This window comes from Callospermophilus lateralis, chromosome X (genome assembly GCF_048772815.1).
Source record: "Callospermophilus lateralis isolate mCalLat2 chromosome X, mCalLat2.hap1, whole genome shotgun sequence".
Classification (NCBI taxonomy): domain Eukaryota; kingdom Metazoa; phylum Chordata; class Mammalia; order Rodentia; family Sciuridae; genus Callospermophilus; species Callospermophilus lateralis.
Window position 1 is genome coordinate 47,045,942 of NC_135325.1, and position 13,385 is coordinate 47,059,326.

Genomic DNA, 13,385 nt, shown 5'->3' on the forward strand with positions numbered 1-13,385 from the left:
TGGTTCTTCACAGCAAGCATTACATCGTGGGGAAAATCACCCTAGTCCACGCACATCTCCACCTTGGTGTTTCCACTGATTAGCATTCTAGTTGATGATTATACAAGCCATGCAATTTAGCACTTTTATCACAGTCTTTTTTTGTGTGTGTGTGTGGTGCTGGGGATTGAACCCAGGGTCATGTGCATATGAGGCAAGCACTCTACCCACTGAGCTATATCCCCAGCCCCATAGTCTTTGTTACTTTTATTTATTTATTTTTTTGTGGTGCTGAAGATTGAACCCAGTGCTCACACATGCTAGGCAAGCTCTCTGCCACGGAACTACAACCCCCAGTCCTCATATAGTCTTATTTGCTATTGCAAGTACATATTCTCATATGTGTGACTTCTCTGTTGGGTACTTAGAATTTGGGTGAGCTTTAATAGACCTTTGGTTTTGCTTGTTTGTGATGCTGGGGTTTGATCCTAGGGCTTTGCATATGCTAGGTAAGTGTTCTACCACTTAGCTATATACCACCAGCCCTTGATTTTACAGTGTGTGTGTGTGTGTGTGTGTGTGTGTGTGTGTGTGTGTGTGTTTGGTGCTGGGGATTTAGGCTTTGCCATTCAAGTGAGATGGTACCTAAGCTAATTGTTTGACCCACACAATAAGTTGGGAAAATAGTAGATGCCTACATGACGGTATTTGAGGAGTACTAGAAAAACTGTCCCAGATCCCAAACCTTCTCACTCCAGGCGTTCATAGTATCTGTGTACTCATTAATACTTTGTTCCTTTGATTCTTGTTTCCTGACAACGTTCACTATGCAAATGCAAATAATTCTATGCTCTTATCTCTGCAAATATCAGTAAAGGGGCCAGGGATCTCAAACCAAGATATCTCAGGGGGTTATTCTGGGAAAGGGGGAGCTCCAAGGTATTCCATCGCCCCTTCAACTATAGCTACTCTCCATTTGTTTTTTGAACTAATGTTACCCTGAAACTTAATTTATAAACCATTTGGCTGCAAAAACAATTAAAAGTTTTTCTGTAGGGCATGAGTTCTCAAACTCTATTGTGCACAGAGATCTTCTGAAAGGCTTGTTAGCACCCAGATTACTGGGCCCCATCCCAGAGTTTCTGATAATTTACATCTCTAACCAGTATTTAGATGATGATGCTAGTCAAGAGAGCCTGCAATGCTTAAGGGGAATGTGCCAACAGCTCCCCAAAATCCCCTAGTAAAAGCACTGGCAGGGGATAATGGGAATGTAGTTAAAGAGGAAAAACAGGAGAACATCTCTAGAAGGGAAATTGACTGTCTCAATAAATCAGTTTCCCTGTTGATTTTTGTTTATTTTGAGTCTCTTCACCTTGATATCTGAAGACGTTACCAATGAGGATTTCTGACCGGGACTTAGATAGTCCCAACACCCCAAAGAAGAGATTCTTTATGCCTAATCCTAAGCACAACTGGGAGTTTGGTAAGAGTTTATTGATTCAGGACTTCCTGAAATTTTGATTTACCATGAAGTCAAAAGTCATAGGATCTGAAAGACCCACCAGGATTTCATATAGGGCTCTAGATAATGCTAACATGATGGATGATTGAGTCATTTGGCACTGGCAGTATAACACTGACATTAAGAAATCATTTATTTATTTATTTATTTTTTGGTGGTGCTGGGACTGAACCCAGAGCCTTGTGCATGAGAGGCTAGCACTCTACCAACTGAGCTATATCCCAAGCCCCTGACATTAGGAAACTCTAATGAGTTGGAGAAAAAGAAGCTGGTCAGTGTTCTAATCCTACCAAATATACAAATCAATAGAATTAGAGAGTGGTTTACAATATAAAGACAATTTTATTGCCAATAAAAGCCTTTAATAACTCATTTTATCCTGTTTCAGTAGGACCTTATTCTTTCTGATGAAAATCCAGTCATAGCATCTCTCATTAAAAATAAAATTATTTTGAAATAAATAAATATATAAAATAAATAGCATATACATTTCATAAATAGTTTGTCCTTATGCACAGTATCCATGCTTACATTTTAATATCATTTTCTTATAACCTACCCCATCTCCCACTTCCAATGGCAGGAAAACTGCATGTCAGGACGAATGAGAAATCTGCAGAGCCAATGTAGGGATGGCTTGCAGCAGGGCTAGAGCCCCAAGGATTTCCTTAATGAGACTTTTCCAAAGCTCTGTAGGTAGCATCTATGGCATATTCCTTGGTCTTTTGTTTATACCCATTGTCAAGGTATTTGGGTAGATTGTGGGGCAAGATACCCCTGGTCCTTGGCAGGGGCCCCCATTATTTGTTGTGCCACCTCAGGGGAAAAAACATGAATAAAGAAAAAAGTATATACAAGATTCCCTTGGGCCCAACCCTCCCCCCATCCCTCCCCAAAATAACCCAACCTTGATATACACTTTGAACAAGGCAACAGCTAGGTCAAGTTGAATGGTAAGTGCTTCGGTGTTATCTAAATTGATAGGAAGGAAGGATTCAAAAGCTATGAGTATAGTGCTTGCAGGGACAACTGTGGCCCCAGAATACATGGGTCACAGAGGTCACACCAGAGGTCCATTACCTATAGCGGAAGAGGTCTCTGGACATGGAGGGCAACTTAGAAGGATCTACTGGCCTGGGCAAAAAGTGAGTGAATTTCTGGTGCCGTTTAGTCCTGTATCCCTCCCGGGGTGAGCCGTCTTTATTCAGGGCCACATAATACTGTCTCTCGGAGTCCGAGTGTTTGTACAAGGTGGATGCATAGGTGTTGTACCAGTTTTCTTCAAACTGTTCCCGGAAAACACATTCACGTGTGAGTTTCTTCTGTGAGGGTGAGAAAACAAAGCAGAACCCATTATATGACCATTTTCCCCCATCCCAGCTTGCTGGTGGAGAAACCCTGAAATATCAATAGCACAATGACATTAGAAAATTTCAGTCCACTTGCCCTGTATTACTGAGATATCTGTCTTCCAAAAAGCACAAAATACTCCTAACTATGTCTCCTTCATCCTTTTTCATGAGCCACACAAAAATGTTTTCGGTGAGATCTTTCCTGAAGGAAGGCAAGTAGAGGAGATGGCCTCAGCTGGCTCTTTGAGCCTGAGAATTTCTGTTATGGCTTTCTAAGGCCCTGCTGGCACCCACTGAGCATTCTCCCTACTTAAGGCTAATAGCATTCAAATCCATTGAGATTACAGTTAACCATGTCCACTGACAGGCAAAGGCCTTGGATCTATATAAAGCTCCATGGGAGGTGAGCTGTGATCTCTCCTAATGAAGGGTCTCAGGCCTGTCAGTTGGAAAGCTCAGAAAAGATCTCCTTGAAAAGCTCCTCCAATCTGGCTACTTCAAGCTGGCAGCTCCTGGGTCTCTTGCCTCTGTCCCTTCTCACACTTGATCCGGCCACCATACTATTTGCTGGGGTTGCCGATACCGAGTGCTGGGGACAGGCCTATCTCTTAGGTGTCAGGGAAAAATGTGTTCTTATTCCATGTGGTGTAGGCAGCCAGAAAGCATGCTATGTGACTCAAAAGTGTGAGCCAGGAGTTGGGATTCCCTGAAAGGGTTAAGATCAGCAAAGTCACTTACCATTCCCCAGTGCTGGGCTAGCTTCCAGAACAGAGAAAATGTACTACAGCCATCCCAGTCCTACTGAGGGGCTCAGAGCTGTCACCAGAGCCTGGAACCCTCATTCTTCATTTGTTTGTTTCATTTGGCCTTTGGGACTCAGCTGAAGCAATCTGGAAATCAGGGACTGTGTTTTTAACCCCAGATCCTCAATTTGAAGGCCAGCTCTTCTACTGCCTATTTTTGTGCCTGCTACTCCTCTGGGTATACATTAAAAGTGAGACGTGCTCCTTGGGAAGGTTAATGTCCTGAACCCTGGCCATCTATTGACAGACCAGCACAGCTTACTGTTCTCATCAGAGCAGCTGGTCCTCCAATGGAAAAAGTGAGGCAAACATATCACAGAAAAGCTTATATTTGGTGGGGGGCTGCCAAGATGTAACAAGGATACACTAATCCTTTACAGTTGACAAAAATGTTTTCAAGTGCTAGATATAATTTTTATCCTTTTGCCTTACATTGTCCAAATGCTGGTGGAAATAGCTTCTGAGGAAAGAAAACCTGAAACTTACCGATCCATACAGTTCTCCTCGCTCATTCATTCCTAGGTATAGGCCAGAGTCCACTCCCCGGATGCTGATCAGTCCCACAGCCAGACTAATAAACTCCAGAATTCCTAGAGCAAAAAAGAATGCCATTCTGTTACTAACATCAAATTGAGAGAAAGCTATTCAGGTGGCAGGAGCTACCAGTCATTTATTCCCAAATGGAGGCCAGCCCTGGGTGCCTTTGGTGAATTACCAGATGAAACTGTTTTTTGTTACAAGAATGAAACCTTGGAGAAGGTGCTTTTAGTCTCTCTGAGCCTCAATTTTTCCATGCTTAAAATGGGGAAAACAATGTCTGCCTCTATTTAACATTCTTAGGCACATTCTTGTATGTTTATTTTGTGGTGCTGAGTATTGAACCCAGGTCCTTGAGCATGCTAGGTAAGTGCTCTACCATTGAACTGCACCCCCAACCTCTTAGGTCTATTATGAGGAAGAGACCATGAGAAGCTTTGGCTACAGAAGCTCCATAATTATAAGATGCTATTGCTGTCAAAAACCACCCATTTTGCTGGGCAGTGGTGCATGCCTGTAATCCTAGCAACTTGGGAGTCTAAGGCAGGAAAATCATAAGTTCAAAGCCAGCCTCAGCAACTTAGTGAGGCCTTAAGCAACCTAGTTAGACCCTGTCTCAAAATAAAAATTAAAAAGGGCTGAGGATGTGGCTCAGTGGTTTAGTGCCCCTGAGTTCAATCCCTGGTGCTGAAACAAACAAACAAACAAAACAACACCCATTTTAAGAACCAGGAAGGCAGGCAGCTTTCTCAATGTAAGAATGAGGCCAGGTTTCTTTATCATTCCCAAAGTCACTTCCCTCATCCCCAGTACACAGCATTACCTTGCTGTCCTCTAGGCTGAACTTGTTTTGCACCCTCTCAGCTCCCATGTACTTCAAGCCACATGAGGCTGTCAACTGCCTGTAGCTGACTCTAACAAAGGCCACACAGGCCACTAACTTTGCTCCCCCTGCTTATGTCAGGAGACAAAACTTGGCCTCATAAGAACTTTCTTCTAAGTGCAGGCCCAAGCTGACAAGCCTGTCATTTATCCCTTCTCTCTTGAGAATTTTGTCTATCCACAGCAGAGTTGGCAGGTAGCACTGGACTTCATACTGATTTGAGATGTTGCAACTTTAAGGGGAAAGGGAAGAAATTCAGAAATGTACTTCTAGCTGACAAGGTTAGAGGTGAATATTTTTTAATGATTTTGTTTGCCCCCAGGAGGAGAAAAAATCAAACACAAAGAGGGTGAAAGGACCCAGAAATGAAATCCTGGTGATACTGAAGACTTCACATATTTGTCCTAACATACTGTAGTACATTTATCTACTGGATATAGGCATAATAATCAACTACATTGTCCTTGGATATTCCTGTCTCTAACTACTACAGTTTTCAACATTTTAAAGATCAGAAATTTGATACAGATTGAGGCATCCAAAGGTATGAAGTAAGCTCATATCTAGCTGTCTTTCATTTCAGAAGTGTTTTTTTTTTTTTTTTGGTACCAGGAAATTGAACCCAAGGGTGCTTAACCAGTAAGCCACATCACCAGACCATTTTATTTTTTATTTTGAGACAGATCCTCACTAAATTGCTGAGGCTGGCATTAAATTTATAATCTTCCTGCCTCAGTCTCAGGAGTTGCTGAGATTACAGGTGTGTGCCACCATGCCCAGCTCAAGAATGCAATTCTTAAAGGTAATAGAATTCATAGTATTCTATGTAATCTACATAGCAGGAGGAATCAATTCCATAAAAATAAAAAATTGTAAGTGGTTAATTTGGAGGTTTGAAAATCCAGTGGGAAGTCTCTTCTAGAGCTCTAGTGACTTGGTCTGGTGGGTAGAGTGTTTCAGGCACAGCCGCTCTGGGGGCACATGTTGCCACACCAAGCCAGATCTATTCCAAGGACATAAAGTTCTACTGCTGCCAGTCTATAGGACTTAGGTTTTGGCCTTTGGTTTCTTGCATTGAAATCCTCTGAGTTTAATTCCCAGTCTGCCTGCTACTAACTATTACAGTTCAAAGAAAGGAGTCTTGGGAAAAGAGATTGACACATAATGGTAGAAGGGAAGGGAAAATAGCTAGTTCTAAGCAGGGGGTTAAAACTGATTTAATGCATCCAAATCTCCAGTTGTATCACACAAGATTCTGCCTTGATTAACATTTTAATAAATGAATTGTAAGAAGTCATAGGTGGATTGCTTATCCTAGTTCCAGAAGACATACAGCTGAGAGGGATGACTCAATCAAGATCCAAAGAAATTTCAAGAGTGTGGAAAAATGGGTTGTCTTCAACAAAATAAGCTCAATTGGAATCAATATAAAGTCCTGCCCTGTGGTCCAAAACCAATTTCCCGAAGTGTTTGTGTTGAGGTTTTGTTAAGGGAGGGTAAGCTTCAAGTGCCGATAGTTGAAATTAACCATACTCCTTAGCTCATGGCCTGTTATTATAATTGATGTGTACAAGGGCTTTTCAGTTACCTATTTCTTTTTATTTATTTATTTTGCAGTACTGGGGATCGAACCCAGAGCCTTGTGCATGCTAGGCAAGCACTCATTAATTGAGCTGCATCCTCAGCCCTATCTATTTCTTTTTATCTCCAAATACTACTCTTATTCACCTCCTCTCTTCAGGCAACCACGTCTATTTTCTTGAAAACATGAACTGTCATTTTGTGTTTGTTATATATTTTTTTTAAAATTTGCACTGGGGATTGAACCCAGGGTCTCAAGCATTCTGTGTGCATTTTATTTATATGCAAGCCTGCCCATCTCTATGATGGGGAGATGTGGCTCAGCAAAGCATATGCAACAATGGCTTAAGAGATTTGATTGAACTAAGTATGCTTAGAATGATGGGTGATTAACAGGATTATTAAAAAGCTAATGAAAAACTGGTGATATAAAAATTAAAAATCATTTAAAAGATAATCTAAAAAATGTGATCTAAGGCTGCATTCAGAGAGGTCTAGTGACTAGCATAAAGGAGGGTATTGCCCCCACTAATCTGCTCTGCCTCAACTATATCACACTGAGTTCTACTTGTTCTACTGCGTTTAGAGGTGAATATGGAAAAACAGGAGCATGTTCAAAGTAGAGTAGCCAGTAGCAATGAAATTAGAAACCAGGTCATGATTCAGTTCTGGGTGCTAAACTCTGAGGGCCACCAACTAACTGGAGCCTTTAGTTCTTTGCTTTGCTCAGGCCGATTACTTCTGAGCTTCAAGTCTTAGTTCCCTCATTCTCTAAGTATCTCATGTCTCTGACTACCCTGAGCTCATTAAGTAGCAGTGGGCAGCTTGTGATCTCACCGCCCAAGACCTGGTGTGAGAACAAATCATGAAACCAAGAGGTGTGGCCATTTGAGTCACCACAGTTTTTCTCCAACTCTATGTTCATCCTAATGCCAAAGGACAGATCATACAGGAAGTCACTTGGGTTGCATCCAGTAACAGGGGTCTCCAACAGCTGGAATCATCCCTGCCCAGCTGTCTTTGGGCATCATTTCCCTTTGCCAACTTTCCTATTAGCTGGATTCAGACTGTGGGAACCCAGTGGCACATGATGATGGAACAGATATTTCTAAACCTTCTCCTGAATTCCAGCCAGCATGAAAGGGGAGAGAAAACAAGCCATTTTCATATTTTCCCAGCTACAGCTGGACAGGGGTGTTAACAGCAAAGCGTTGAAGTAAAGTATTAAGTAGAAAAAGTTTGTCCTCAGTTCTCTTACCCTTTCAAGGTCCAGGACCTCCCTCTACTCTGCCTCATCTTGACCTCCATCTCAGGATCTACCCTTTTCGTGACAATTTCCAGGCTCTTCTCTTCTTACACCTCTCTCCCCAGCCCCTCACTCAAACCTGATCTGTCCTGGGCCCCACTGCTTCAGAACCTAGCTAGATGTGTCATTTAATCTGGTTCCACAGTTTGCCTGAGCTCCCTCAGCCATCCTTTCAGACCTTCAGGGCCAAGACAGTGCTGCCTTGGCATCTTGCCAAATAAAAACCAGATCACTCAAAAACCAAAGCAGCTGCATGAGCCTGCTCTATCCCACCTGGCAGGAGGCCTCTCCCCCAGCTTGGCTCCCAAGTCCTGCTCTGCCAGTCTACAGGTGCCCCTCAGGAATGTCAGGATCCCTGTGAACCTCATACACACACTACCAGCCAGACAAGGATTGAAATACTCCTGGCTACTGATTGCAGATGGAGAACAGGGAGCATATGCTGTGCCAACAGGTTATTATTTGGAGTCGAGGCTGCTCTTGGGCTCAGCCTGACTCGTTCTGAACACATGGATTCCAGGGTAATCCTTGGGGGCCCTGCTCTCCAATTACAACAAATAGCTATTTACTTTACATGGCCTTTGGAGACTACCTCCTCCCCCCGAGCAGAAATCTATAATATTTTATATCTTAAGTCTGGCCTACTTTACCCTGCTGGAATGTTGACTGCTAAAGCACTTATGGAATGTTAAAGTTTCGATTTATTGAATACCCTGGCTGATTAACTCAAATGTGGAGGGAGGAGAGAGTTAGCAAACTCAAACGCCACCTCTTTCTGTGCCAAAAGCTAAGCTGAGAAGGAGTAAGTGTGTGTTTGAAAGTTGGCAGGGGAGGTTACAAAAAGACAGCTTTGACCAGTTATCATTTCCTTTACAGGAAATACATGCAACTGCCAGGAAGTCAGGGAAGGAGGAAAGGGAAAAGGTGATGCAGAGGTGGTCTCAAGAACGGGGTGGGGGGTGTTGCAGAAAATATGAATATGAGAATGAATTTTAAAGGCAAAACCAAAAATGAAGCAGTCAGTTAAGCAGCAGTGAAAACATCCCTTTCCCTGCCAGTTTTATTTCCTTTGGTTTCTCCTTAAACTTAACACCCTTAGCAGGCCTGGGAGATGAAAAGAAATCAAGATGTGTCTTTAGGGAGGTAATTAAAGACCACTTATCCCAAGAGCCTATTACTGATTTATGTTGACCTTGTAGGTTATTGGGTTCAGCTCAGCCACGGAGTCAAATGCTTATAGCTGCTGGGAGCTGTATTCATAGTTTCTCTACTTTCATTGCCCCCACACTTCATTTCTCCATTATTTTGTGACTTTTCTGATATATATGCAAATGTATATATATATGATATGTATACATTTTTTTCTTTTATATACTAACAATTCCATGATTTTTAGGCCATTTCTGGGAGGCTTTGAGGTCAGGGTGGGAGTCCCATTCCTTATGAAGAGGAACAAAAGGGGACTGCAAAATCACAAGCCATGGAAGGGAAAGGAGCCAAGTTAACACTCCCTTTTCTCCCACCCCACCTTATCACCCTTTTGAGGACCTGCTGCAAGTTTATACAGACACCTGCATCCCTCCATTACCCCTCCCAACCTACTGTACTCCAGCTCTGTTTGAGTGCATTTTTCCAAGATGACATAGACCTCATTAGGGTTCCTGCCCGCTCCCAGCAAGGAAGACCAACCCTGGTTCTAAGTTGTTTGCTAGGCTTGGCCTTACCCAGAGACTGGCCCCCATCGCCCCCCCCCCCATTTTACTGGGCACACCAGATGCAGCTCTGGAAAGGCATGGAGAATAGGAGAAAGGGGAGATTTGGAGGTGGGGGAGGGTGGGAAAAAGGGAACCATGTCATGCTTGAAGGCAGGCAGAGCCTCTTGCTGGCTAAGAGAACATGCCCTTCTTGGATCATAGGGATCTTGGGAGGAAGTAGAGGGCAATAGGGGATTGGGGGGGAGGAGGAAAGGTGTGACAATTTAGTGGAGAATAGGAAGTCCGAAATAAAAACGGAAAATGACTGAGGAGGGTACACAATTGCTTAGAAACCTAGTGACCTCTGTCCCAGATCAAGGTTTATATTAATTGTATAATTAGTTCTATATGTGAGACAGGCAGCTATGTCCTTTCAAGAATCTGCATAGTGGCAGGCAGGCAGAGACAATCCTGGGTGGAGGTTAGACACCTCCTGTCCTAGGTCTAAGGGACACCTGTTTCTGGGTCTGGGAGGGAGCTCAGTAAAATTTGCTTCCTGAAGCAAGGAGTCCAGAGATAGTTCTAGGCAAAAGCTGCCCCAGAACTTGTGCCCTTACATGATGGACACCGCGAAGTTTTTCCTAGATTCCTGACCCCCAGCTCATGGTATGCTGCCCGGACTGGCTCCTACCCTGAGCAGAACAACCCCGAGGCAGACAGGTGCCCTGGATGCTCGGTTCCTGCCAGCCAAAAGTGATCCGGGCTTCGGTCGCCTGTCCACCACGCCCATGGCCCACGCAGGCTCCTGCTCCTGGCAATCATCCGCTACAGGCCTGCTGCTCTCGAGGCTCGGCCCGCGCTGCAGTCACGGTCCGGACCTCCTAGTAAAGAGCTCCTACTCCTCTCCCAGCTCCACCTGCTTTCGTCGGAGGCTCAGCATCCTGCTCCCAGAAGGAGCCCCTAGCTCCTAGGGGAGGGAGGGTGGAATGGGGAAAGGAGAGGCCGCACCGCAAGGCGCCTCCGCCCCTTCTCGAGAGCGTCCAAAGGGTGCGGGGCTCCCGGACGCCGCGCGGCTCAGGTCCGCGCCGTCGCGTCCCGCCTCGACGGGCCCTGGCGGCACTAAGCCAGGGGCGGTCCGCGGGCCCCAAGCCGGAGCCCAGAGCCGTCAGCTCCCTAGCTCGCCGTCCGCCCGCCTCCCGTTCCTCCCGGCTGCGTCCTCACCGAAGCGGCTGTGGTCGTGGCGGGTGCCGTGCACCGTGCCGTTGGGGAAGATCTCCAGGTGGAAGCCAGTGCGGCAGTAGAGCTGGCGGCGCCGCAGGATCCCCTTCAGGTGGGCGAAGTCTGTGGGCGAGCCGCGCTGCAGCTTCCCCTCGATCTGGCCCAGGCGCTCGTTCAGGAAACCCGGGGAGTCAGCTAAGGGCACGTTCCCCAGAGACGAGGAGAAGCCATGCAGATCCCAGTCCAAGGAGGCGAAGACCCCCCCTACCTCCGCCATGGCAGGGCCGACGGCGGCGCGGGCTGTGCGGGGCGCGCGCGGGCCAAGCCGGGGCCGCGGGGCGCGAACTGCCTCTCCCCGCGGCGGGCGCGGGCGATTCGCCGGCGCTCGCTCGCTGGTTCACTCCGCGCTCTGCCCAGCTGCAGTCGACGTCTGTTTGTGTCCAAGGAACTTCTCAGCGGCGGGGAGCGTGGGGCAGCGCGCTCCTGACCTTGCTCTCAGTCAAAGTGCCGCTTCCCCTCCGCATCCATCTCTCCTGGCCTCTCATAGCTGGCTTCGTGGAGCTATCAAATGCAAACAGCACTTTATATACATACCCACTCCCCTTACATTGACATATTGGATATTTAAATACAAGCCACACCTCACTGGCATCCCCTCAGAGATTGGTGTGTGGGTTCTTTTTTTTCCCCCTTCTCGTATCCATTTGGCTCTTTTTGGGAGAGGGGGGTGGAGGGGGGAGAGCGAGCTAGCTTCACTCCCTCTTTTATTATGAAAAAAAAAATGGCAGGAAAAAGCTACACATTGCAGTGAGGCATAACTGCTTTTGGCAGGTTTTTCTGAAACTGCTGATGAAATAACGGAGCCCAGTGCGGGGAGGCCGTTGGCGCCCACGGCCACTCAGGCCTATTTAGTGGGGGTCTGTCTGTCCGTCTGCTGCACTGGGGCGGTCCCCACCTCCCACGCATCTTCAGGTTACTGGCCTTTGGAAAGTGCCGTGAGACCAGGGCTTCAGCCCCCTCTTATTTCCCGGTTGGTAGGAGGCTGCAGAAGGGGCATCTGGCCCAGGACAGTGGTCTTTGTTCCGCTGGCCCCTAGTCCCACTCCCCACCTGTAATTCTGCAGGGGGCTGAGGAAGTGAAAAATCCGGAAGCGAATGCAGTTGCAAAATTCAGGATTGGGGCTAGTGGCGGTCCCAGCAGACACCAAGGCGGGGGGGGGGGGGGCTTAAGGGGTCTGGGAGGAGCGGGAAACCCCACTTCTTTCCCCCTGGAGGAAAGAAGACATTTTTTTTTTTTTTTGTAAGAGAAGTTACAGCTTTGGCAGGTGGGGGAGTAAGGAATAGAAAGCGACCTTTTTGAAAAATGATCTCTGCTGGCTTTCTGGGCGCGCTTTTACAAGGCTCTCGTGAGCAAGCTCCAGGAGAGGCCATTGGAAGCCTGGTGGGGGCTTGTTTCTTGTTGGAAACAGGTGTTTCCTCGTTCTGTCCTGTGCCCTGCTCCCAGATATTCTACCAGGAAGAGCGGCAGTTGGGGCGGGAACCCGCGGCAGCCAGGGCAACTCAGAGTGGAGAGGACCTGGGGAGCAGGTGCCAAGCCTGCCCGGAGCCCCCGTACCTCTGCCCCGCGCCTGAACCTCGGGGCCCCACTTGGGCCCTGGAGCTCGGAGTCCCGCTCATCCATTAAACGGCGTTGTTGCTTGCAGTTTTCGCCCGAATTCCGCTCTGGCCACCTTCCCAGGTTCCCGCGGCAGCTGAACACAACAAATCGCGCGCCGCCCCCGACCCCGCGGCGCCTCTGCAGCGCCTCCTGCTGGAGACCCCGCGTGCCGCGGCAATAAAACAGATTCGGTTCATTTCAGATAGTGCAATTTGAGGTCCTGATCCTGAGCTCCCATGTGAACTCTGTGCTCAGTCCCTAGAACCATAACAGTTCTCGGTTTGGAGCATTATGGCTTGGTACTGTTGAGCCTCTCTAGCTCAGAGGGAACCTCCAGGGCCAAGCATAAGATCTGGCACATATACGTACTCAGGAATAATCTGATGTGCTTTCAGTAATAGAGAACACAGAACACAGATGCAAATCATCTTTCAAGTGTAGTGGACACAGAATTGCAAGAGGTGGCATCCATACTGGAGCATTTATGAATGAAATGATAGGCTGTTTGCGATCTGCTTTAAAATTATCCAAAATAAGAAGACAGAAGGAATGGAAGTATCTATGTAATATCTATGTAATATTGTTTACGTGCTGCTAACTGTTGACAATCAGCAATGATTTTATTAAAATATATATGTATATATATAAAATTAGATGTAATATATACAAAATACATATGAAAATTTCCATACTAAAAACTTCATAAGGACTAGGAACTCAGTGGCAGGGTGGTAGAATGCTTGCCTAACATGTACAAGGCCCTGGATTCAATCCTCAGCACCAAAAAAAAAAAAAAAGAAAAAAAGAAAAGAAAAAAGAAAAAAAGTGTGTGTGTGGAGCCCCGATCAAGA

At 46.2% G+C, this 13,385-nt stretch overlaps 1 protein-coding gene across 3 annotated transcripts; it reads right to left on the reverse strand.

Moving 5' to 3' along the window:
• Positions 1-1,826: 1,826 nt before the first annotated feature.
• Fgf16 (fibroblast growth factor 16) lies at positions 1,827-12,574 on the reverse strand. Of its 3 annotated transcripts, XM_077106993.1 has the most exons (4): positions 12,493-12,574; positions 10,882-11,439; positions 4,146-4,249; positions 1,827-2,826 (listed from the first exon to the last, which is right to left on the reverse strand). In XM_077106993.1, exons 2-4 carry the CDS (start codon positions 11,153-11,155, stop codon positions 2,581-2,583), a joined length of 624 nt encoding a protein of 207 aa, XP_076963108.1. In that variant the 5' UTR covers positions 11,156-11,439; positions 12,493-12,574; the 3' UTR covers positions 1,827-2,580. The 3 variants fall into 3 exon arrangements, with proteins under 3 accessions (XP_076963108.1, XP_076963109.1, XP_076963110.1); XM_077106994.1 differs by lacking the exons at positions 10,882-11,439; positions 12,493-12,574 and adding an exon at positions 10,352-10,596; XM_077106995.1 differs by lacking the exons at positions 10,882-11,439; positions 12,493-12,574 and adding an exon at positions 5,020-5,082.
• Between the last annotated feature and the right edge of the window lie 811 nt (positions 12,575-13,385).